This window comes from Theobroma cacao, chromosome 6, assembly GCF_000208745.1.
Source record: "Theobroma cacao cultivar B97-61/B2 chromosome 6, Criollo_cocoa_genome_V2, whole genome shotgun sequence".
NCBI classification, from domain to species: domain Eukaryota; kingdom Viridiplantae; phylum Streptophyta; class Magnoliopsida; order Malvales; family Malvaceae; genus Theobroma; species Theobroma cacao.
This window is the reverse complement of record NC_030855.1, coordinates 2,616,722-2,642,981: the sequence shown is the minus strand read 5'-3', so window position 1 is coordinate 2,642,981 and position 26,260 is coordinate 2,616,722. Positions and strand designations below refer to the sequence as shown.

Below are 26,260 nucleotides of genomic sequence, written 5' to 3'. Positions count from 1 at the left end.
TATTATTCAGGCTCTCATACTTCCCTTCCCAATTACTATCTATTTTTCAGACTTTCTTTCTTTGTTCAATTACTTCTTTCTTCATCTTCTCACACTCTTTTTGGAGGTCTTTATATCGTTGCTTCCAACTGGCATTTTCAGCTTCGGACTTCTTTTGGGCCAACTCACTTTCGAGCAAAGCATCTCGTGGTTCCGGATTAATTGGGTCGCGCAGTGTATCTTCCTTCGGATATACCACATCCTTAACTCGTTAGACGTGCCATATTTGATATATGGTAGTTACTTCATTAGTGTACCTCATTTGGTCGACTCGGCTGGTTTTATTCCGAGCTCGTGCAATCTCCTCAATCCCTTTCAGAAAGCCTAGCTCTCCATAAGCAAACTCCAAAGTATTAAGTCGATGTGTCATTGGCACAAACTGCTCTGACCCAAATTGTCTTCTCACCATGATTGGGGCGTAGCTTATTGCTCCCCATGGCCTTATTAACGGCACCCAAGGTTCATCTCAGCATTTGTACAAGACCGGGCGATGAGGTATCCACGAAGCTCTCCACGTTACTTCCACACTCATGAGTTTTCGAAGCCTAGAGATCCATTGTTCCTTAGTCCTATTTTCTGGCCATTCACTCTCACAAATTTCTCTGATAGGGGCACTTTGAGGATGAAATGGCTTTCTGAACTTATTGACCTTGCATTCAAAATGACTTACTATCCATATGGAAAGAAGCTGTGCGCATCCCACAAATCGCCTTTCCTCATTTCTCCGACAATAATTCAGTGATTTGAGAGTTTCTGCTAGAATAAAAGTTGAAGGGTTAGCCTTGTTGATGACTTTCTCGAAGAAATCTATAATTTCGACCTCTATATGTCTCAAGATTTTGGGAAAGATCACTAGCCTATAATTTTCCAAGGCCATCACAAGTTGTCCTTGCTCGGTGTCTCAATGATTCATGATATAGCTACGTAGAAAACTCCATGGGATACATTCATTGTCACCCTTTTTCCTTAGGTTTTGGTCAACTTCGGCCGAGGTAATACCCGTAATCTTGGCTAACTTTTTCCTGTGTTCGGTCTTTTGTCCTCTCCAATATATCTTGTCCAGATTATCAAGATCAATTTGTAAGAGAGCCAAGTACTCTTCGATTGTGGGGACCATATCCACCTCATTAAACACGAAACATTTATACGACGGATCCCAAAATTGCACAATGGCCTTCAACAATTGTTCATCAATCTGGACCTTAAGGAGTCGGGCTATATGGCCATATTTCTTATCGAAACTTGCTCTAGTGGTGGCCCTCCATCTATCCCATATGTCAAGCAAATCGATGAAGTCATTCTATTTAAAATCAATGTGGACCCTATCAGGTAGTGATGAGAAATGATCTTTTGACAAGCAATCCCCCTCACTTTGTTGGGCACTCGCCATGTGCTGAGTCACTTCATAGATTCCATCGTAACTTGAGGATGGCCATGATGACTCCATGTATGCAATTGAATCTACTTTGTCAACGGTTGTCAAGTGACAAATACTTTTCCTATATGCAAAATTATGATGCAAATATGCATATGCAAATGACAAAAAGTTCAAGTCAGTACCGTAAACAAGAATTCCAAAAGATGAATGAAAATAATTAATAACATGATACCTTTATTACTTCGCGGAGAAGAATTTAGAACAAGGGGATTATGAAAATTTCTTCATGTGTACCTAGTCAAAAGGTATATTCTCACAAGTGAAGCTCTACCTAAGCAAAGGCGACTCTCGGTATTTTACATGCTGAGTTTGGGTTAAGAATGGAGCTAAAGGTTCCCAAATCGCTCGTCACTGTTGTCCACACGGACTAGTAAGGCACCCCGATCCTCACCCATTACAGGCTTCAAACGGATTAGGTTCGATCTGAGTGGGAGTCTTCACTAGCCCATGCAGAGGTTATCACCTCGCGAGAGCGTAGCTACTTAACTCCCTCCTAATTAAGGACAAAGCCCGGGTGGAAGGCTTGTGCATGAATGCAAGATGTGTAGTGTGTGAGAAGGAATATACTGACCTTGGATCAATAATTTCACTCCCCTTATCCTAAATTTCCTGCAATTATTAAAAACAGTGAAGTAATAATAGCAAAATAAATGAATGCATTAAACAAAAATATGCAAAATTGATGCTAGGGAAAACAAATTATTTAAGGCTTAAGATAACTTATGATTACTTAATGGCTTGACTCTCGATGTCCCCAGTGGAGTCGCCATCTGTCGTAACGTATGGGTTCGGGAACCCGACCGCTAGACTTGGACGAAAATTAAATATTTAGGAGTCGCCACCAATCTTTTTTATCTAGGTGTGATTGGTCACCTATTAACCCGATTCTAATTGACGAAGTCTTAAATTAATTTTAGGTCCGTTGAAAGAACGATAACTGATCCACGTTTTTTTTTTAGAGATGAGTTCGGGAATGCGGTTACGCACGGAGAAGGGTTAGCACCTCCGTGACGCCCGTTCCACGAACGGTACCATTTAATCTTAAGTTATCCTATTATAGCCTACTTTTGATTTAATCCCTGCTTATTAACTAATTTTTTATTAAATTGGCCGACTAATTTTTTTATTTAGTTTTACGTATGCACATGATGCAAGCGTAAAATGATGTCATGACTTGTTTATTTTAAATAATGGGGTTGACAATCTTTCATTGGAAAATCATTCGAAGACCATCCTAACGTTTTGGTGAAGTCTCGAAATTTTTCTCACCTAGAGATATCCCCGGCAAAACTCGTCTCTAATAGCTCCTCGGGGAAATCCCATCATCGGAACTCCCGCACCATTTGCAAGATAAATGTGGTNTCGAAGACCATCCCAACGCTTTGGTGAAGTCTCGAAATTTTTCTCACCTAGAAATATCTCCGGAAGAACTTGTCTCTACAAGTTCCACGGGGAAATCCCATTATCGAAATTCTCGCTCCATTTGCAAGATAAATATGGCATGCTATGACAGTAAAAAATGATGATATCTACATGACCATGTTTGTTAATTAGTTGGTTGGTAATAATAACATGTTTGATAATTTAAAGTGATTTATTGCCTTATTTATATATTTATTATTATTATTATTATTTTTATGTATATTAGTTTAAACAACAATTGTTCGGACTAATGGGTATCGAAGTATAGAATTCGGATTTATCCCGACGCTTCGATGAAAATTCGTCTCGAACTCCGTACCTAAGAAATCCACCAGAAAGAAGTAACTCTTTGCCCCTTTTAGGTAAAAATCTTTCAAATAGTCATTTCATTTTTTCATAATTTTTATATTTGTATCATGTTGTTGTTTTTTTATTATATATATATATATATTTTATATTTACAAGTATCTAAATATGAATATTTCTTTCTTTTTTCTTTTTTTTATTCCTCTCATTTGCTTATTATCATTACTATTTTTAACATAAACTAAACCTATGATTAGTTTTCTTACTATTTATTTACATATTATATATATATATATATATATGTATATATGTTCTTTTAAACTATGTATCTTTACTATTTTTTTTATTATGACTATCATTATTTTTTTTATTTTTTTGTTATTTTTTATTATATATTATTATATATTATTTTTATTTATAAAAAATATAATTAATATTATATATAATATTATATGTATATATATATGTATAACTTTTCCTAATATGGTTTTAATTATAACAATAAAAATGAAAATACATTTTTATTTAACAAATATAGGCTAGACACAAAATCAATTAAAACCAGAGAGGAAGGTTACCTTTTTAGGCTCAGATTAGCCCAATTCAATAACCCACAGAAGGCCCAAAACTGTTATGCCGGATCTGCTTCCTAAGGTCCACAAGGCTGAGCCCAAAACGCACCGTTTTGGGTATTTGTTTGGCAACTTTTAATCCACCAAAACAACGTCGTTTTGATCCTTAATCCAAGTATTTAAACCTTCCTTTTCCCTTCTCTTCTCATTTTCTGCCTTCTTTTTCTCTCTCTAGCCTCACCCTCTCTACCTTCTCTCTAAAATTTTCCCTCTCTTTCTCTACAAACACCTACTCTCTTCCCTCACTTAAAACCTCCCTCATTTGCCTTTCTAACCAACCAGCGGTAACTCCTCTTTCCTCTGCTACCGGCGGCACCCCCAAGAACCTCTTCATTTCCTACTGTCGCAGATCGGCTACTGCACCCTTCCTCTCTTTCTCTGCCTAGATCAGACCTCTTACCCCCTTTGTCGGTGACTGGTATACCAAATCTGAAAATCTTGGCTTCCACTCTCCTTTAGCCGGCGCTCTAAAGATCCAACTCCTCCCTAGAAAACCCAAAACGCTGATCCCTCACTACCCACTGCCCATTTCATTTTTTGTTTTCACTTTTCTTTTCTTTTTTTTTGTATTTATTTTTTTGACTTTTGATTTTTTTTTATTGTGTTTGATTGTGGTTCCAGCTGCTAGAGATTTAGGATTTTTTTTGGTGATTCTTGTGTTTTCTTTGGTTTTGAAAATTGTTTTTTTTTTTGGATCGTTTTCTCTATTTTGAATCTCGATTTTCTTGCTCCTCAAATCCTCTCCTTTGCTTTCAAAATCTTTTTGGTTCTTATAGAGTGTGGTTGTCCAAATTTTTGGACAACTAGAGGAAGCAATCATGCTCGGTTCAGCTTGAATCCCGGGTGGCCTTCAAGTCAAAATAAAATCTGTCGGACTGATCTCCAAATCTCGACCGCTGAAGGAGCATTTAATGCTTCGTTTTTGTTGACTGTGGAGGCCAGGTCTCTAGATTCTTCTTTTTTTTATTATTTTATTTTTTATTCTTATTAGATTTATTTGTTTTTATTTTTTTCTTATTTTTTTTTATTAAATGGGTGTCTACATTACTCATGCATTTTTTTTTATTTTAGTCTTTCTACTTAAAATCGTAATAATTTAATTTCTTAATTTTAAAAATTGCTTCAATTTAATCCTTTTAATATTTTTCTTTCGAAATTACTTTTCACAAAGCTAACGTGACGCTGATGTGGCACTAGTTACTAACATGGCATGTGAACCCAAAATCTCATCAAACACAACAAGCTCCTTACCACTTGCTTTTGTTTCTTCTTTTTCTGTTTTCATTTTTTTTCCTTTTTTTTTCTTTCTATCTCTTTTCACCTTCTCCTTTAAGGATCGATTGCCAATCATTGGACGTCGTCATCGTCACTGGTCGTTAGTCATCGAACGTCGATTATCCTTCAATGGACATCGAACATGCCATGCCATGACTATGACTAGGGGCGGCCTAATAAGTTCAAAGGCCTAAAATCAAATATTCAAATGAGGCTTTTTTTTATTGAAATTAAAAAAATATTAAAATTTTATTCTTTTAGCTTTTTGAGATGCAAAATTTTTAATTAAACTTTTATAATCAAGTTCTTCTAATATTTCTTTTTCACTTGATAATATAACCAATTCATTTAATCTTTCTTGAAACATTGTTGATCTTAAATAAGATTTTATTAATTTTAGTTTTGAAAAACTTCTTTCTCTTGAAGCAACACTTACTGAAATTGTTAATATTATTCTAAATATATTTAACTATTATAATTATCTTATATTTTTTAAATGGCTAATATAAAATCAACAATAAAAAATTTTAATTCAAATAAATCAACAGTCACATAAAATAAAAATAACATAACAATATAATATAAATCTAAATTAAAATAAAAAAATCTGTAAATATTAGAACAATAGTACCTAATTGTTGAATGCTTATTGCAAACCGCAAATGAGGCTCACAGCTTTATGAAGATAATAAAATAACAGACTTCTTATGTATTTTTTAAAGAAAAATTGAAGTTAAAGGAAGAAAGAGCAAATGAGAAATGAAGATTTCAAAAGTAGATATTATACATTGAAAAAAATAATTGGTTTTATATATAGAAAAAAAATAGCTGTTGGAAATCATTAAATGTGTTGATTGAAAATAAGAGAAATAAGTGAGAAAAAAAATAGCTATTGAAAATGATTAAATATATGTAACTGTTAGTTTATTGAAAATAAGAGAATATAGTTAAGAATTAATAGCATTCTAGAAATAAGAAAGTAATAAAAAATTAAGATTTATTAGGCACATAATTAAAAAAAAGTAAAAAAACAAATAATTTGATCAATTATTTTTTATTTTTATATTTTTTTAATATAATAAATTATATTATAATTATTATAAAATTATAAATCTTCCTTAAAATTGAGGCCTTTCCAAATTAAGGGCCTAAAGCATTTGCCTGGGTGGCTTCACCCAAAGGTCGGCCCTAACTGTGACCGGTGATCGTTGACTAGCAATTGGTGGCAACGTCCGATAACTAGCGATCGATCAAAAAGGTGAGAAGAGAGAAAAAGAAAAAATAAAGAAAAAAAGAAAAAAATTAATATTTAATTAAAGAAAAAGGTTTAGAGTAGGTGGTAAGTAGCTTGATGTTTTTGCATGAAGTCTTGGTTCAAAACTCAACATGCATATAATATTTTTAAAGAGAACAAGAGACACAAGTCGTTTTTTTATCATACCACGGGTCACCTTTTGGACATGCTATGTACTATAGAGTTATCTTATGTATATTTGGAACTTAAAATTAAGCTAAGTCCTATTTTTTATCATGCTCACTTTTTGGACATGCCATGTGGTATAGAGTTATCTTATTCATATTTGGAACCTAAAATTGAGCTAAGTCCTCTAGTTTTAAGTAATCCATTTGTAATTTTAGACTTAGAAGTAGTAATTTAATTTATGTCATGGCAAATATCATTTATATAATTTCAATGAACTTCTTGTTAAAATCCCTCATTTCAATCTCGAATTAATTGATTTTCTGATATTGAAGGATGTACAAGGACTTGGAACTCAAATGGTAAAGGATGGTGCAAGTAGCTTAAGTAATGCCTTCAAACATGCTACAATGTTTTGAGCATAACTCAAGCTACAGAACTCCAATCAACATGATTCTTGGACCTACGGAAATCTAAAAGGAAGAGCTACAACTTTAATGTTTAGCACTTCTCCCAGTTCAGAAGGGATCATGGTAAAAAATACAGAGGAAATTGATCAACTATAGCAGACTATAGTCAATGTTGACAGAAGCTTGGGCTTTTAGGCGCCTAAGCCCTTTAAATGGCCATTTGATGTAAAATCGAATGGCCAAAAATGTGCAGAATTATGTGTCGGCGCCTAGGTGCCCAATGTTTTGTTTTGTGTCTTGTTTTAACATATTTGATAGTGCATTCGGCGCCTAGGCGCCTAAGCTTCTGTCAACATTGATTGTAGTTTGCTGTAGTTAGTCAATTTTCTCTCCATTTTTGATCATGATTCCTTCCGAACCGGGTGAAGTGCTAAACATCAAAATTGTAGCTATTCCTTTTAGATTTTTGTAGGTTTAAGAATCATGTTGATTGTAGTTTTGTAGCTTGAATTATGCTCAAAACACTGCAGCATGTTCGGAGACTTTTCTTAAGCTACTTGCACCAAAGCAATTTCAAAATTAAAAGACTAAATTGTTATGATTTTGAGTAGAAAGATTAAAGTGAAGAAAATTTATAAATACAGAGACAATTGAGGTATTTTGACCAATTCAATTCTCAACTAAATTAATCCTATTTTGGTTGGGAGTTATTAATTACTTTGGTTCATAATGCTTAAGATTGTAAAATAGGTTTAAGAAATTGACCTAAGATTTCATTGAATAATATAAAAGTGGAATTAATTAAAATCTATCCGTCGTAGGCCCTTCCAATTCTTGATTCAAAAGTAGGCCTTTTTTTAAGTGCATGATTGCTTTGAAGAATTATTCAATTAATATATCATGCAATTAACATTCCAATATCACTAAGACCATATAGTTCATGGAATTCATGGGTGATGGGTCGACATCACCTATTTATTAAAGCTAATAAATATGATTCAATGAAGAGTGGAGGACGAAATGTAGACTATACTATAGTTTTATTAATTAGGTTTGTCATCCCTTAATGGAACCACAAAGTTATGAATTTGAAGAAGGTATAATATGTTGCTGTTTCAAAACTCTTTAAATTTTTATTTGTTTTTTAATATATAATGTTTAAATAAATTTTAAATTATTTTAAAAAATTAAATAAGTTTTTATTCTTTTATTAAATTCAATCAAGTTTGTGTATTTTGCACCCGATCATTTGGCTCATTGGTTAGTACATTATCCCCTGCCTAAAAGAACAGGGTTCGAATTCCCCCTCCTCTAATTATAAAAAAAAAAGTTTGTGTATTTTTATTTTGGGTTATAGAAATAATTATGATTAATGATTGACTAATTGTCATTAATCAAAATGTTACTTGTCATTTTCTATTCACATAACCCTAACATGACATTAATAAGAACCATAAAAAATATCATATGATCATATTATCATATCTCACGTCATTATTATAATATATCAATATATTACATCATAATCAATTATAATATGTTAGTATGTCTCATGTCAGTGTCATACAATAAAAAATAATAAATGATATTTTGACTAAATTAATCATTAATGATAAAAACTTATTTGATTTAAATTAAAAGTATAAAGATTTATTTGACTCATAATAAAAATATAAAGATTTAATTGAATATAATAAAAATTTAAGAGTTTATTTGAATTTTTAAAATAGTTTAAAGATTTTTTAAATATTATGCCATTTTTTATAATTAGTTTATAAAAATATATAATGATAAATNAATAGTTTAAAGATTTTTTAAATATTATGCCATTTTTTATAATTAGTTTATAAAAATATATAATGATAAATTAATATTATCTATTATTTTTTTACTCTTTAATATCTCAAAAAATATTAAAAAAATTGAGATTTATAATTAAACACAAAAAAGTTTTGAATTTGAGATTTCTATTTAAAAGTAATTGTAGCTATTATTAAAATAATTATATCTTAAGTTTCGTTTGATAATAGGATATTAATTAATGAAAAATAAAACTTAAAACAATTGATTAGTATGCATATTCATTACACAAATATACTAGTACATTAGTTTTTATGAATTGAATTATTGAAAAAAATTATAATACATAAAAAAAAATTTAATAAATTTTTAGTTTTTATTATATATAATTAAAATCATATTTTTTTAATTTAAATTAAATAAGTCAGTTAACAACTAGTTAATTATCTTCAATTAAAACATCTCTTGTCATTTTATTATTATTTGACTTAAAATAAAATATAAACACTTAATTCAATATAATTAAAAATATTAAAAAAATCCATTTTCAATATATCTATATCACTGGTAAATAAAATAAACTAGAAAGTTAAAATTTAAAGAATTTTCCGAATTTCAAAATTTTGTAATCAAAACATTTTGACTGTCCCCTCCGTCTGCTGCTTTGCTCACCGTCTCAAGTCTCAGGATCAAGGAAAAGCGCGCGAAAGCTAGAACAAAACCCTAGCAAAGCAATGCCGGAGCTTCCAGAGGTAGAGGCGGCGAGAAGAGCGATAGAAGAGAACTGTTTGGGAAAGAAGATCAAGAAAGCTATTATTGCAAATGACTCTAAAGTCATCGAAGGAGTCTCCGCCTCGGACTTCGAGTCCTCTCTCTTAGGCAAGACCATCGTCTCCGCTCACCGGAAGGGCAAGAACCTCTGGCTCCGCCTCGATTCCCCTCCTTTTCCTTCTTTCCAGTTCGGTACGCTACGCTTCTAAACCCTAGAAATGCAATTCTTTTACCTATTAATTCTTTTTCTGCTCATTTTCTTAAGAATTTTGAACTTTATATTTTTTTATTAATGTGGGTTGTATCAATTTTAGGGATGACTGGTGCTATTTACATAAAAGGTGTTGCTGTCACACAATATAAGAGGTGACATTGTTTTCCGGTTCTGTTTTGTAGTTACTTTTTACTAGTATTAAAATACTTTTACTTTTATTATTTGTTTTTTCTGTATTCTTTTTTTAAGAATTGCGTTTGGATACTAATTATGATGAGTAACGGAGAATGTTGTTTGCAGGTCTGCTGTAAAGGACAATGATGAATGGCCTTCCAAATATTCAAAGTTCTTTGTTGAAGTAAGAAACATTGCTCTCTCCATTGGCGGTCCAATGTATTCGGCAGCTTATCTTTCCTTTAAGTTATCCTGGAATATTGTCATTCAACCTTTTGCAATGTGTGGAATTTTAATTCTCATTTAGTATATTGTTGTCATATCAAATTTTCGTTGCATTGTTCTAGGCACTTAATCTGACACAGGGGATAGATGTTTAATCCAGTTTATTTGTATTATACATTCTTTAAAAGTGGGGCTTTTCTATCTTAAGTTTTCAGTCCTTTTCATGGTCTCCTATTACAAGATTCTTTATGATGCTAGAAGGGGCATATTACATCCATCCTATTCTTATTTTTGAACTTCAATTAGCTTTTCTAGACATGATGAATTTGGAGGAGGAAAATATGAAGGGAAACACAAATTCTGGAGCAGATTATTATGGTTTTTTGGTACCATTGGTTTCCCAGTGACAATTGTCATTAACGGGTTATGGATGGATTTTTATATGTGCTCTTTTGTATGGGCACTTGAATACTGTTTTCTGCCCTTGGAAAAAAAATTGTGTTATTTATGTGATTTTAGTTTGATTAGATATGTCTGTTCAATTATGCAACTATAACTAGCAATGAAGTTTATCTATAACTGAATGAAATTGTTGAGCCTTAATTTGTAGGGATTTGTTCTCATTTGAATGCTCTTTTGCAGCTAGAGGATGGTTTGGAGCTGTCTTTCACAGATAAGAGGCGATTTGCTAGAGTTCGCTTGCTCAAAGATGTATTATCATTTCTTAGCTTTTGTTTTTTGGGTGCTTATTTCTTTGTTAGTTTTAATTTCTTTCCTTTGGTTTATTTTTTGAAATGATTTCATTGTCGCAGCCTACTTCTGTTCCCCCAATATCTGAGCTGGGTCCTGATGCACTGTTCCAGCCTATGACAGTTGATGAATTTACAGAATCCTTAAACAAGAAGAAGATTGCCATTAAAGCTCTATTGCTGGATCAGGTTAAAACTCCTGTGACTCTTTCTATTTTTGTTGTTATAATGATATGAAATTTATGTAGCCTCCTATTACGCATCAGTTCTTTTATTGGTTATAAACTCATAATGGTATCTGGAACATTTTCCTTTTGGTTAAGCTGATAAGCAATTTATGTAAAATGGTTACTTTTGTGTTTCTCCTGCTCATTAACGTTCAGATTTTTTATTTTCATTTATTCATCTTTGTTATTAATAAATTTACTAAATATTTTGAAATTATTTGAAAGCTTGGTTTCTATCGCCTAGTCTATGATGCATCTGGCAGTATTGCTTGATATGCTTGGGATATTTTGTCTTTTTCTTTTTCTTCCTGTTTCTCCCGTCTCACTAGTCTCATTATAAGATTGGAAATCAGGTCGCCGGCATGCAATATGAAATTATGTGCATGTGAATTTTTCAGTTTCTTTCTTTATGGTTGGTGAGTTAAAGTGGAATACTGTCTCCGTGACTTGATCTTGGGGATTTTCGAAGCATGTTCTTGGATATCAACATATTTCAAGGGCGGGCTAGAACATGGAAAGATTCACTTCAACTGTGCATAACATAAACTCTTTGTTTAGGTGAATGCAGTGTGCTTGAGTTACTTTCCTTGGTGCATCTCTGACTTTTATCTTTTATTGTATGACTTGAGCCTTTTTTGCCCCATGTTGTTAGCAAAGAATTATAAAGGTGCTTCATTTTTCCATTGTTTCCTTCAATGAGTTCATTTCTTGTTTACCTGTTATGATGTGTTCATAACTTTGCTCTGAATGAGACTTCCATCCAGTGCAATCATCCTCACCCTATACACTGAAATATTGTGTAGGTCCAGGAGTCTTCCGTTGGAATAAAGTAAATGGCAGAAGTTCACCTTGATCTTTTGGTCAATGGTCTACAAAATGCAGGAAAACTGTTCCTTTCCCTTAAACACACCCCCCCACCTCTGTGAAGGTGGGATTCGATTGTTGGTCCTTGGGCCAACAACCAAAAAACTTTTCCAGCTAAGCTGGCAAGCACCTTCGATGTTAATAACAGTTACATTTATGGATTGCATTCCAAGGCTGTGGTTTTTTGCCCTTTATAAGATTTTATTATATTAGGGAAATTAAATTGGTTAGAATATTCCAATAACATTAAGTATAATTGACAGCAATATTCCCTACATTCTTGATTTTAAAGAAGTTTTTTGGGAATATATAACACATTTGTGAGGAAAGAGATGGGGTAGAAGACCTTACAATGTCAAGGCTGTACTTGTCCCGTAAAATCTTTAAAAGGTGCCGTTTAATGTTTCTTTTTGTTTGGTAACAGAAGGAATGATAGAGAAATGAAAAATACACAGTGATTTCTATGTTCTTACTGACCTTTGCATCTGAATCCAACGAACTTATCAAGTACCATAGAGCGAAGGAGCAAGGTGGTTAAAGTTGTAAGGCTTTATAGTCACATTGGAAAAGCTATCAATGAATATAAATGCTCTGCAAGAGGAACTTATACTTTAGATTCTGTGAAATATAGTATTAATAAGATTGTTGTCTTGACAGAAGCATTGTTAAATTATGACACCTATTTATAAAGTTAATGATCATTAGATTCCTTTAGTGTTGTAGAGTATCTAGTTCAATGTTCCAATGTTGTTTTCTATTATTTCTTCTGGGTAAAAGTAAAACTTCTAATTATTTTGTTAACTTTTGCAGAGTTTTATCTCTGGAATTGGCAACTGGATTGCAGACGAAGTGCTATACCAAGTTAGTGTACCCTTTATATATAACATTAATCGCTATATATTTAAGTTGTAGTATGAGGTTAAACCCATGATAGGAGTCTTATGAATCTAGAATTCTGCATTTCTGATACATATTTTTTGACTTGTAATCCGAATGAAAATTCTAGGATGTTTGTTGCACTGAAACTAGAGCTTTTACTTGAGGTTTGGGTTATGAGAATTCCATAAATACTTGTTGATGGCTTTCTCCTTCACGTTGTTTGGAGGAATACAGGTAATGATCTGGAAGTTGCAATTCAAGATAGCATGTTCAATCTTGTACTTAGTTTGAAGAGTTGGAAAGAAATAGGAAATGCTGAATTCAGAGTCCTTGGTTTTAGACAATTTATCTGAGACCGGGTCATGTGTATGGGATTGTGATTAACTGAAAATTATTTGATACTATGAAACATTTCCCTTTAAAGTTAATGAGTAGCCACGTTCATTTTATGAAAACTCATACATTCACATTCTTGTGGAAAAAACCTGAAGTTCTGAGTACACAGTATGGTCTTGGTGACTGAGCAGGTTTTTGGAATGTTGAAAGTTCAGAATAGATTTCAAGCATGCTATACATTGCAGCCTTTTGCTTCTCCCACAACCAGACTTGAATTGTCTATCAAGTATATTGAAGAGAATAATTGCTCATATATTTGGGCAACTGATCAGATTACATATTATTAATTGGACGAAACGGAGGGCAGGAGTTCTTAGTTTTTGGGGTTGAAGGAAAGGGAAGGGGGGGGGGCTTCTCCTTTAACATCCTGCAAGTTTGTTCACATGAAGCCGTGAATGGATTTGGCTAGAGGAGGTTTGACAGGATGAGTTAAGTATTGACTGTATATGGTAAGGTGGCCCCATTGTCAAATTGAATTGTTGTATACAACTAACCTTCCAAAAATGATTTGCTCTAGACCATAGTTTGATTTTTTTAATATTGAGATAGGAAACATTAATCATGTTTATTGAAGGAGCAGATATCCAGATCCTAAAAGCATATATATAGTGGTTGCAAGTTTATTAATGTAATTTATTATGTGGCAGGCAAGGATTCATCCACTGCAGATTTCCTCCAGCTTATCCAAAGAAAACTGTGCAACTTTACTCCAGTGCATCAATGAGGTAGGGAAGTGTTGACCCATCTTGTAGTTGGTAAAATGTTATGTTATAAATGTGCATTCTTCATGGAAAATGTAGAGGAAAATATCTGTAGGTCATTCGATATGCAGTTGAGGTTGATGCTGAATGCAGCTGTTTTCCTCATGATTGGTTGTTTCATTTTCGGTGGGGCAAAAAGTCTGGAAAAATTAAGGGTAAGATAACTTTTCATACAACTGATCATCAATGTGCAAAATAATTGATTTTACAGGTTATTGAAAAAGCAGTTGAAGTTGGGGCAGATAGTAGTCAGTTCCCTAGTAATTGGATATTTCATTCTCGTGAAAAGAAGCCTGGCAAGGCTTTTGTTGACGGTTTGGCTCCTGAACTTTCATCATATGTGTCCCCTTTCCTAGTGATAAGTTGATAATCTTCCTCTGTATGCATGTGTCCGCATTTGTGCATGCACATAAATGTTTTGTCTGCATGTGTAAGTGGCCATTATTTTTCTTGAGTTCAGGTTCATTATGTCAGAAGAGATGATTCTTCCTAGGTTTATGACCCATTAAACAATGTGGCAATTTTCGGATTGCTATCAATTTAGGAATAGTTGTCCCTTTTTATTTATTAGTCATTTTACTTTTCCTGGAAATAACATTTATGTGCTTCTGTGTGACGACAGGGAAGAAAATTGACTTTATCAATGCCGGTGGCAGGGTAGGTCATTCTAAAAATAGAATGCATGTTGGTCTGTCAAGTGCTTATTTAACTGTTTCATGTTTCTGGTTTAGACATCAGCATATGTGCCGGAGTTGCAGAAGTTGAGTGGAAAACAAGCTACAAAAGCAGCAGGTAAACCTAGAAAGCAGGCTTCCAAGAGGAAAGGCGGTGAGGATGAGGATAATGATGAAGATGACAAGGGTGATGAACCTACAAGTGAGGAAGAGGAAACTACTAAAGGTGCCAAATCGAAAAAAAGGGGAAACCCTAGAGGTCGTGGTAAAAAGCCTCCAACGAAGAGAAAATCCGAAGAGAGTGATGATGACAGTGGTGGTAACGAAGATGGTAGTAGCGACGATGATGATAATGATGATGAAGATGCGAAAAAGAAACCTAGAAAGGCTAAAACTAATAATTACAAACAAGCAAAGACTTCGAATGCATCCAATCAAGTAGTTAGCAATCAAAGTGGTAAAAAGCCAAAGAAGAAAGCAAAGTAGGTGGCTGAGAAGACATCACATGTAGCTGTGGCAAACCCTTACCCAAGTTTCGGAAGTATGAAAGGGCTGGCGTTTTGCGCACTTTGTAAGAGGTATTTATGGCTCAGCCCTGTTTTTGTAACAACAGTAGGTCAATTCTGAATCTGTTTGCTGCTGCTCTGTTAATAGCTGCCTAATCCTATTGTTGCTTGATACTTTGAAGAATGGGATTTCATTCCCTGGTTGTATTTAAGGTTTCTAAAGCAGTAAAATCCAATGCTCAGCTTAATTGCTACTCATTTTGATCACATGTTTTGATTTAAGGACATCAGGAAAGAAAAAATATGGTATAATGTTTGAAAAAATTATAAATTATTTTAAAAATGTTTAAATGAGATTTTGTTCTTTGATTACGTTTAATAAAGTTTTATATTTTTATTTAAAATCAAATACGTTTTTATAATTAATGATTGATTAATTATTATTAGTTAAAATATCATTTGTCATTTTATATTCACGTAGTGTTGATATGAAAGGTGAAAAATGTTATATTATTATGTCATCCGTCACATTGGCATGTTAAGTAATAATTTATTATGGTATGTCAACATATTATATTAACGTTGTATGTTTTAATGACAAGTAGTGTTTTGATTAATAAAAATTAATCAATCATTAGGATTTATTTAATTAAAAATAAATAAATAAATGATTAATTGAATGTGATAAAAAAATAAAAATTTATTTGAATTTTTTTAAAATAGTTTAAGAGGTTTTTTAAGGTATTATGTTAAAAAAAATAAATTGCTCTAACTAACGAGGGTAAGGAAAAATAAACTGCTCCCAACTCTACATTGTTGGCAATATAGACTTGAGAAAGTAAAATAAAATGTCTGCCATGTGGAATTTTACAGATGAAAGCTTTACAAGAGCGTTCCCATCTTAAGTACAACATGTCAACCTAAGAAAGCTGTACATAAAGTTTGTTTTCTTGCCAAAAAAAGGATAGTCCTGCTCCTTTTACGTCCTGTCAAAAACCTGCAGGAAACCTTATGCAGTTATTAACAAGGTTGCGTCAAGCTGAGCTTTTCAAAAAAAGTTTGCAAGACAATTAGCCTTAGGCATTGCATCTTACCATCAAACAAAGGAATTCTGGAATTGCATATAAACACTTGCATGCATGTGGCCACTACTGATATTCGATTGATTCAGTCAGGAATTAGAGGAATCTTTTCAGAGCATCAACAACTTTCTCAGGCCTGTTAGTTTGATCAATATCAAAGTCTTTATAGCATCAGAAAAATGAATAAAAATGCAGTAGAAAAATACATTGTAACATGGTTAATGTAATGGAGTACCAGTCCTCCTGTGGCATATGACCAGCTCCTTCTATTAGCTCAAGCTCAACTGAATTGGGGTTTCCTTTCTGAAATTCTTCTGCTACAGATTGAGGCAGATATTTGTCTGCTATTCCCCAAGCAATCAGAATTGGTTTATCCCATCTGAAGTTATCAATATGTGAGCATTGAAGGATAGTGAATATAGCAACAGGAAGATTGAATAAGAAGTGGGATCAGAATGCAATACCAATTTTATATTATTTCACCTCTGAGTAACAAAAGGAGCTGCTACCCATTTATAAACAATAGTTTTTCCTAACTAAAATGATATGAGTATGTTTTAGGTTGTAGGAAGGCAATCTGTTGGGTTATAGTTTAAGTGCCAATATGATACAGCAAATTGCATACTTATCTGCAGAAAGCAGATATCCTGCAATGTCTCACACCCCTAGAATTAACAAAAGAAAAAGTAACCTTCCAAGATCAAGGGTTCATTTATTCTCTTTTAAATGAAAATTTTTATTATGGGTTCCACAACATTTAATAAGAAAAATGTATATGACAGATGCAGCATCCTATATCAGAAAGTAGCGGATGGAAGATACAGGGACATGGAGAAAGATGCTACAGACTATCCTGGACCATTCAATTAATCCTGGACTATCCTGGAACTGATATTTCATATGATCCAGCCAGCCATATTATTAAAGGGAAACCAGACACGGCTCAAATTGTAACAAAATATTATCAGTTTCTGCATTACAAACATGAATCAGGAGCAAGCAAATGCGGAAGCCAATCCAGGAAATTGATATACCTTCCAGATGCAAACCCATCAGCTATTTGACTTGAGATGTCTCTGAAATTAATCTTTCTTGCAGCTTCAAGTAATGCTGAAACACCATAATATGTATTGAAACTTTTAAAGTTATGAGGAGCTACGTTCCAGTCATATTCATTGTTAAAATCATACAAGCAGCAACCATATCCCATTATTTGCATTAGTGGAATGTCTTTTGAATATGACCAACTTTCTACTATTAAAGAAATCTCATGAAAAAGCGCTCATACCCTAAGTTGGAAATCAGTTTGAAATGTATTTAAGAGTAACAAAGACTGTGTATCCTTTAACAGACGACTCCGTAACATATTAAAATTGTAGTATATCTGTTTATCTTATGCTTTGGTCAAAACCAATTGCATTGAAAATATTGCCTCCTTAAAGTGATAATAAGGTAGATAATTTAGTGAGAAAGGAACGGCCACTCACTCTCCCCATAAGCTTAATTATCTATATGAAATGGATACTCGTACTACCTATAAGAAACATTTCATTAATGTCTACAGGTCCATAATATAAGGATGAAATACGAACCAAAACCGGGTCCGCTGCTTGACAAATATGGAAGACGATACACATCAGCCTTTTCGAGCTTCAGCACATAACTGTCAAAAGTCATTCGCTAATTTGTCAATAAAAATGTAAAAAACCAAGTTCTGCTGCAAGATAATATATACACTTATCTGAATCTCGTTATGTGCCATAGAAATAATCAAGAGAACAAATTGAAGTGGCTGCAAGTGGGAGAAGGTGATCAAAATGAGCCTGGGTTGTTAAATCGTGTTGAAATGAACCATGTTTCTACCAGTGACAAAGTGTAACTTTGTTCAAGTTCAGTCAGCATGAAGTAAGAAGAGGAAGGCTTCGGAATATCAGGGTAAGGGGAACAATTAAGATTAATTGGGAAAGGTCATATTTAGTGATGAATTCCAATACCACAAGAAGCTGGCATTAAGCAGCAAATATATGTTAAACCTACTAACACATAATCAGCACCAATTATAGCTTTAAGGTTTCAGTGCAGTGCTTCATTGTGAATTCCTTTGGAAGTTGTTATTATGCAAACTTTCCAGTGTTAAGTGAAGAAAAAATTATGTTTCTCTGATAACATAATTGATAGCTGTGTGGTTCCCAAGATTTGCAGCATTATATTTTCTCATCTCCAAAGACATTTTTGCAGAAATTCCTTTAGCTCTCTGAAATGAACAATGCTTAGAAGAATACCATTTTAATAAGCAAGCTTATGCATTCATAATGCATTATGACAAGAACTTGTGCTCAGTGACATATATGTTGTTCTATGAATATAATTCTATGAAACTCACTAAAACATAGTGTCATCGTAAAGATATCGACCATGATTTCGTAAAACAATTTACTCTTTTCCCTCTGTTTTAAGTTTTCATATATAAAGTAAATAAATGTTCCATCACACATTAGATTATCTCACTTATCTTATGGTGAACTGTACCACTTATATATGAAAATAAAACTACTTATAAATATAAAATGTTTCCTCACTTTTTAATGATCCAAATGTTTTTATCAAACCCTTTTTCACTAATCCTTGATGGTTTATCAAATCTTGTTTATTTATGCACAAGTGAGTCATATTCATGATATAAGTAATGTAACCAATGGATAGTTTAGCTGCTATTAAGGTAAATATCTAGACTATTCTTGCTTACTAGGATAATCATTTACAATATTATTACTCAAAGTATGCAAGTATAGGATGATTTTACTGGAAATTTAAAGCTCTGATCTAAAGAATTAAAATTCTCAAAATACCAGATATACTTTGGATACATACGGGCTACCTGCTTCAATAAAACGCTCTGCCATGACAGCATTCTGAGAAGTAAATTCTCCGAAAAGAGGGATTCTGTGAGAAACAAAGAATGGGGAAATGAAAATGACAAACATAAATAAAGAATACAAAGGAATATAACTAAAGCTTTTCTTAAAAAAAGAAATAAAAAGAAAAGAAAAGAACTGAAATGTCATCAACAATGTTAAAAATTACAGAGGAAAGGAAATTTGAACAGATAGAAGCAACCAACCAAAAATAAGTTACAAGACATACATGTGAACTTGTTTGCTTCATAAGATAAATGGACTACATTTTCCACATTTTGAACTTGAGGTAACGGTGTTATATCTAGATTAACTGAATCAGATAGAATATGACTGACCACAAAGAATAAAAGCATTTAAAATTAAAAATGATGTTGTATAAGCCGCAAAAGAGCTTTTCAATGTCTTATTCACTGAAGTAACAAGGAATATGGGAAAAGCAAAAAAATTTTTACATGTCAAGAGTACAAAAAGAGGAATGACAGACTTATATTGAACACAGTAATAAACCTATCCTGGATAACATACCAATTTCAGAAAAGAAAAAGATCACACGATAATATTGCTTTATATCCAGTACAACACACAATCATAGGCAATATGAAGAACTGAGGTTAATCTGATATCTCTAAGTAATAACTAGAAAGTACAAATAAGTACCATAGCCGTAGTTAAATTTAATTTGTTTTATGCACGAACTGTCACCAACTTAATCCATCTCAGAATTTTCTGAGAATATTCATCACGGAAAAAGATAAAGACTGTTTCCATGCTTCTTTTAATTCAAAAAAAAAAAAAAACCATTTTTATTGGTGTTCACCACTAACATAAGAGCAACTATTTAAATCCTGATCTATTAGATTTCTTGGCCAGATGTGCAGTCAAGAATTAGCACTTATTTTCCTTCAATTAACTGCAAAAAATAAGCAATCATATGTGTTTCAAGAAAGATTATGACTCTCAACATACATTAGCTATGGCATTGCAGGCAGATGAAAATATATCAATTTCAGTACTATCTGAATGATATGAGTAATTAATATAATGGATCATAAGCAGTCATTATCTGTATAATGAGATCCAAACCTTAGTTTTTGGAATAGTCCAGGAATAGGAGATGAAACTGTTAATGGAGTATTCAGAATTGCTAGTTTGGAAATCTTGCTGGGATTTTTCAATGCCCATGTCAATCCATAAGAACCTACAAGAAACCCCTTCAAGGAAGTATAAGAAGCAAATTAGATATACTATAAGTCCCAGAAACATAGATCTAGGCATTGTTTTGTGAAACACTAGAAGAACATTTTACGTGACAAGTAGAAAGATGTTTCATTGCAGATTGCAAGCATGGTGACACCAGTTTCACAGATTGCTACATACAGATTTATTCTAACAGGCTAACAGCACCGTATAGCATGTCTTCTGCAAATATTTTCAAACCTGAACCACTAGAAAGAACAGAGACTTGACTCCCAGGACATCCAGTAACTTATCAAGTTCCTCATGAAACTCCTTTTCTGTAACATTAAATATTTAGCATTTCAGAAAATGATCTCACAAATCAAGAAAAGTATTCTAATATAGAAACTAATTTTAACATAATACTTTATATGTCCAAAAACCTGTGTAATCAAAGCCATATCCAGGCTGTGGTTTGTCACTGAAACCAAATCCTATCCAATCAGGTGCAAAGCAGTGGAAACCAGCATCTGACATCTATACAAAAGAAAAGAGAAAGCTGAATTAAGCAGGGTCACTGTTTGCCTTTGTACCAAATTATTGCCGGGTTTTATGTCTTGATTCTTAAGCATGTTTGGTGTCTCTTATTTTTAAGCTCAATACTAAGATTTAAGGTTTGCTTAAAATTAGTATAAGTAGTATAAAAATTATTATAAATTGGTTAAGTTTGATTGTATTTCGCTGCAACTATGGTTTGGTTTGTATGAAGTTCTAAATAAGAACAATGATCTTATGCAAGGTTGCTGTTTTCAATCATTTAAACAAACACAGGAAGATAGCTATCTGGATAAACTAATATACCCTTGTTGTTTGTGACAAAGAGGCAGTCAATGAGGAATACAAGGAATCAACTATACCAAAGGCTATTAATTTTCCTCTAAGTAGATGATATATGTCCTACACCCTAAATTTCAGATATTCTCAAATCCTTGATTATGAAAGGAACTTTAAGACAACAACCAAATTAATGGAAAAAAAACGACATTACAGTGAGTTAAGACAACCTGTGACATTACAACCCGATAGCTATAGGACTGTGTTGGAGCTCCATGAAGGAAGACAACTGTTCCACGTCGGCTTTGAGGCGACCCTATAGGGGACCAAAATGAATCAACAAGATTACTTTGAAACAATGAGCAATCCAAGGGATATGTATTCAATATAGAGAAAACTTTTACCAGTTTCTCTCACAAACCATCTAAACTTTCCAGATTTGATGTACGACCCATACTCCTTTCCCTTGTCTTCAATCCTCTGGCATTTGGGTAAAGAAATTAACAAAAACAAAAGTTCGAGCTGTGAATGAGAGTTCATTTATTCCTTCACTGTAATTTTACTTACATAAAGCATTTGGCCGACATTGCCGTCCTGGGCGGGAGTTTCGGGGAGTTGAATAGCGCTGCGGCTGGAAGGGTTATCGGTGACGAACCCGAAGGGAATGAAGCCTTTGTCGTCGTTGCTTTTGTCATCGTTCTTCTCTGTAGCACTAGCTCTGGTGACCAATTTGGTGGCTCTTTGGCTGTTGATCAATGGTTTCTTGGTGGAGACTGAGAATTTTGGAAGGGTGAGAGGCTGAGGAGAGAGCAGAAGAGTCCCCGCCATTTTCTTCGCTTCGTTGCCACTGCTTCTAACTAACTAAACGTCCACCACCATTCTATTCTCTCTCTCTCTCTCTTTTTAATTTTTTTCAATAAATTAAGCACCAGAAAAATAAAAATAAAATTTAAATAAATATAGTGGTTTCCTCCCCTTGTTGCATTCCAATTATCATGTGTCACATATTTATATTTTTAATTAAAAAATTAATAATTAAAGAAAAGTTATGTCAAATATATTTTTTAAATTAAAAATATGAACTCGTGATATTCAATATAATAATATAATTATTATAAATTTTATATTATAATAAATATAATATTTGAAGTTTTTTTCATTTAATAAGTGTGTAGTTTAAATTGAAAATGTGAATTCGTAATAAGTAATATTAAAATTTATTTAATTTTAAAATTTTTTATTAAAAATATCAAAATTATGAAAAATTCGAATAAAATGATTTTTTTTATAATAATAATTTTATATAATTAAATAAAATAAAATGTCACTAATTGGTGTTAACACGGTCGCATAATCACGTGAAAAACAGCGCGTGGGATTAACATTCATCTCAGAATCTAACATATCCACGACAGAACCACGGAATTCTTGGCTCCACCAGAAGGATTCACTTCAAAAAATCACAACAAGCCCCTGAACTTACCAATATTTACCAAAAGAGAACTCCACAAACTAAACACTCATGCCTATTGTTGCATCTACATTAACTCACCAGGTAAATACAGCAAAAGCAAAGGACCGAATCCCGCAAAATGCCCCAAAGTGGAGTTCGAGGCTAGGTAAAACTAACCTCTCATACTTTGACGCAAGGCTCCTCACCCTCACTCCAACCATGGCCGACGATAGCACGTTCTCTCCCAGCGACCACCAGGCCTTGTCTCCCTCTCCCGACCTCGACATCACGGTACGTTCGCCCTCTCAATCTCCCCTCCAATTACTCCTTTGTCGTTTCCGATTCCCATGTTTCCCCCTGTGAGGTTATAATTCCCCCCTCCCCGGCATTTCTAGGGTTTTAGCTCCTGAATTTCAGCACGGAAACTCAATTAAATTTTCATTTTACTGTTCTTTTAATTAACATGAAATGAACTTGTTTTACTAAGTTTCATGGAGGAATTCGGCCTCCTCCAGTTTATTTGGAAATGCTCATATTATTTTCGCTTTTAGAGCACCATTAAATGTTCCATTTTTAATTATTGATTACAAGATTGTTAAAAGACGTGAGTGGAGGGAGTTTGAAGAATTGTTACTAACTGTTAGCGGTAAAGAGTTGAATCCATCATTATGGGAAGGGGATGCCTGGTGCCTTGCTTGATGAGAGAAAGTATTGATAACAACTTTTGTTTTGAAACAGACTGTATATCACTAGAATCATATCTCATGCACTTGGACCTTATGGACCGGTTTTCTTTGCGAATGATTAGGGATCGGATAAGGGGAATTAGTATCAAATTTTTTTTTTTTAAGCAGTAATATTGATAAGTACTGCTCTCTACTCATAGAACATGTTTTATGCTAAAAACGTAACGGGAGTACCTAGGAAAGGTAAGTGTTTTATTGTGTATTTGTTTGTTTGCTTTCCTAATTTTTAATTGTATCAGTTCTTAAAGTTAAAATCCTAGAGGAAATATGTAGGAAAGAATTGAAATTGCAGGGATTATGCATTAGCTTTGTCTGCAAGTTACTGGTTCATGTATCATGCTTGTATGTTCTCTAAGTTGCAGTCATCGGTTGATATTAATGGGTGGATTTTTCATTTCAGATTGAAGAAGGTTCTCAAAATAGTGAGCAGCTGTTTGAGGATGATGGCAATGAGCTTGAAATGGAAGGAAATGAACTTGAAATTGAAGGGAATGACATTGATATTGAGAGCAATGGCCTTGAGATAGAAGGAAATGGCCTTGACATTGAAAGCAATGGCCTTCAGGACTGTGACCAGATGCTTGAGATTGAAGACAATCATGAAAATGATGGGGATGAGACAACTGCAGTTGCTGTTGAAAATGGCATATCTCAAGGAAAGGATTATCCACCACCAGTTGTAGGGATGGAATTTGAATTGTATGATGATGCTTATAATTATTATAACTACTATGCTAAGGAACTAGGATTTGCAATCAGGGTGAAATCTTCATGGACAAAGCGTAACAGCAAAGAGAAACGTGGAGCTGTGCTCTGTTGCAACTGCGAGGGCTTCAAAACAATCAAAGAAGCTAACAGTCGTAGGAAGGAAACAAGAACTGGCTGTCTTGCAATGATAAGGTTGAGGTTAGTGGAATCTAATAGATGGAGAGTGGATGAAGTCAAACTGGAACACAATCACCTTTTCGACCATGAAAGAGCACAAAATTGTAAGTCACACAAGAAGATGGATGCTGTGGCCAAAAGGAAGGTGGAGCCAGCTGTGGATGTAGAAGTCCGGACAATCAAGTTATACCGTACACCTGTGGTTGATCCAGTGGGTTATGGAAGCTCGAACTCGCTTGAAGGCGAAATTAGTGATAATGTTGATCGTTCTAAGCGCTTGAAGCTTAAGAAAGGAGATTCCCAAATAATATATAATTATTTTAGCCATATTCAGCTTGCTAATCCTAATTTTGTTTACTTGATGGATCTCAATGATGAAGGGTATCTAAGGAATGTGTTTTGGATAGATTCGCGGTCTAGGGCTGCATATGGTTACTTTGGTGATGTGGTCAAAATTGATACAACTTGCTTGTCAAACAAATATGAGATTCCTCTTGTGGCATTTGTTGGAGTAAATCATCATGGCCAGTCTATCTTGTTGGGCTGTGGTTTGCTTGCTGATAACACATTTGAAACATATGTTTGGCTATTTAGGGCATGGCTTACTTGTATGTCTGGTCGCCCTCCACAAACAATAATCACAGACCAGTGCAGGACCATGCAAGGTGCAATTTCGGAGGTGTTTCCCAGGGCTCACCATCGACTGCATTTGTCACATGTCATGCAAAGCGTTCTTGAGAATTTGGGAGAGTTGCAGGAATCTGGTGTCTTCCAAATGATATTGAATAGGATAGTCTATGACTCTCTAAAGGTGGATGAATTTGAAATGGGTTGGGATGATATGATTCGGCGGTTTGGAATTGCTGACCATGCATGGCTTCGTAGTCTGTATGAGGAAAGAGAACGTTGGGCTCCAGTTTACCTTAAAGATACATTTTTTGCTGGAATGTGCAGTTTCCAGAGTGGTGAGTCCATGAGTTCATATTTTGATGGTTATGTGCATAAGCAAACTTCTTTGGAAGAATTTTTTGACATGTATGAATTAATTTTGCAAAAGAAGCATAAAAGAGAAGCACTTGATGATCTTGAATCAAGAGATTCAGATCCCATGTTGAAAACAAGATGCTATTATGAAATACAGCTTTCAAAGTTGTATACTAATTCAATATTCAGGAGGTTCCAAGATGAGGTCGTGATGATGACTTCTTGTTTGAGCATAACACAAGTTAATGCCAATGGACCGGTCATAACATACATGATTAAAGAACCCGAGGGTGAAGGAGATCAGAGGGATATGAGGAACTTTGAAGTCATGTACGATAAAGCTGGAATGGAAATCCGTTGCATATGCGGTTGCTTTAACTTCAATGGGTACCTTTGCCGACATGGTTTGTATGTCCTCAACTACAATGGCTTGGAGGAAATCCCTTTTCAGTATATCCTGTCGCGATGGAGGAAAGATTTTAAGCGGCTATACATGCCAGATCTTGGATCCAATAATATTGATATTACCAACCCAGTTCAGTGGTTTGATCATTTGTACAGACGCTCAATGCAAGTTGTTGAAGAAGGGATGAGATCCCAAGATCATTATATGGTTGCATGGCAAGCATTTAAAGAATCTCTGAATAAAGTTCGACTTGTAGCAGACAAGCATGTATAGTTATCAATCAATAGTAACGTTCATAATTCTTTGTAGCATCTCTTAATCTCTTTGCTTGTTTGTACACAGCCAAACTTCTTAGGTATGCATCAAGCTATGTCTCTTCCCCAATCCTTCACCTTCACACCTCGATAATCAAAGTGAAATACTGAAACTTTTTTATCTGGTTTGGGTTTTGATTTTGAGAAAAACGTTAAAGAGGTTGTTATGCTTGATAATTGATTAACTGTTGTTATTTCAAACGTCATTTTTATATTTTATTTTACGAGGTGTTGATATTATTTTATGTTATTGAATATTGATAAATTATACAAATATGGT

General features: G+C 33.7%; 3 protein-coding genes across 5 annotated transcripts; 2 read left to right on the top strand and 1 right to left on the bottom strand.

Annotated features, from left to right (window-relative positions):
* Positions 9,366-15,449, top strand: LOC18595327 (formamidopyrimidine-DNA glycosylase). 2 transcript variants are annotated; one of them, XM_018123977.1, is made up of 10 exons: positions 9,366-9,705; positions 9,828-9,879; positions 10,028-10,085; positions 10,769-10,837; positions 10,939-11,064; positions 12,777-12,827; positions 13,889-13,966; positions 14,214-14,316; positions 14,625-14,659; positions 14,734-15,449. In XM_018123977.1, the coding sequence occupies exons 1-10, from the start codon at positions 9,477-9,479 to the stop codon at positions 15,160-15,162; spliced, it is 1,230 nt and encodes a 409-aa protein (XP_017979466.1). In that variant the 5' UTR covers positions 9,366-9,476; the 3' UTR covers positions 15,163-15,449. The 2 variants fall into 2 exon arrangements, with proteins under 2 accessions (XP_017979466.1, XP_007023287.2); XM_007023225.2 differs by lacking the exon at positions 14,214-14,316 and adding an exon at positions 14,058-14,157.
* LOC18595326 (haloalkane dehalogenase) lies at positions 15,965-22,094 on the bottom strand. 2 transcript variants are annotated; one of them, XM_018123913.1, is made up of 12 exons: positions 21,760-22,094; positions 21,597-21,672; positions 21,423-21,508; positions 20,802-20,895; positions 20,620-20,696; positions 20,266-20,393; positions 19,136-19,207; positions 17,857-17,927; positions 17,299-17,374; positions 16,500-16,643; positions 16,277-16,400; positions 15,965-16,179 (listed from the first exon to the last, which is right to left on the bottom strand). In XM_018123913.1, exons 1-11 carry the CDS (start codon positions 22,018-22,020, stop codon positions 16,361-16,363), a joined length of 1,125 nt encoding a protein of 374 aa, XP_017979402.1. In that variant the 5' UTR covers positions 22,021-22,094; the 3' UTR covers positions 15,965-16,179; positions 16,277-16,360. The 2 variants fall into 2 exon arrangements, with proteins under 2 accessions (XP_017979402.1, XP_007023283.2); XM_007023221.2 differs by having other exon boundaries at positions 15,965-16,168.
* Positions 22,700-26,181, top strand: LOC18595325 (protein FAR1-RELATED SEQUENCE 8). The gene is made up of 2 exons (XM_007023220.2): positions 22,700-22,936; positions 23,792-26,181. The coding sequence occupies exons 1-2, from the start codon at positions 22,715-22,717 to the stop codon at positions 25,937-25,939; spliced, it is 2,370 nt and encodes a 789-aa protein (XP_007023282.2). The 5' UTR covers positions 22,700-22,714; the 3' UTR covers positions 25,940-26,181.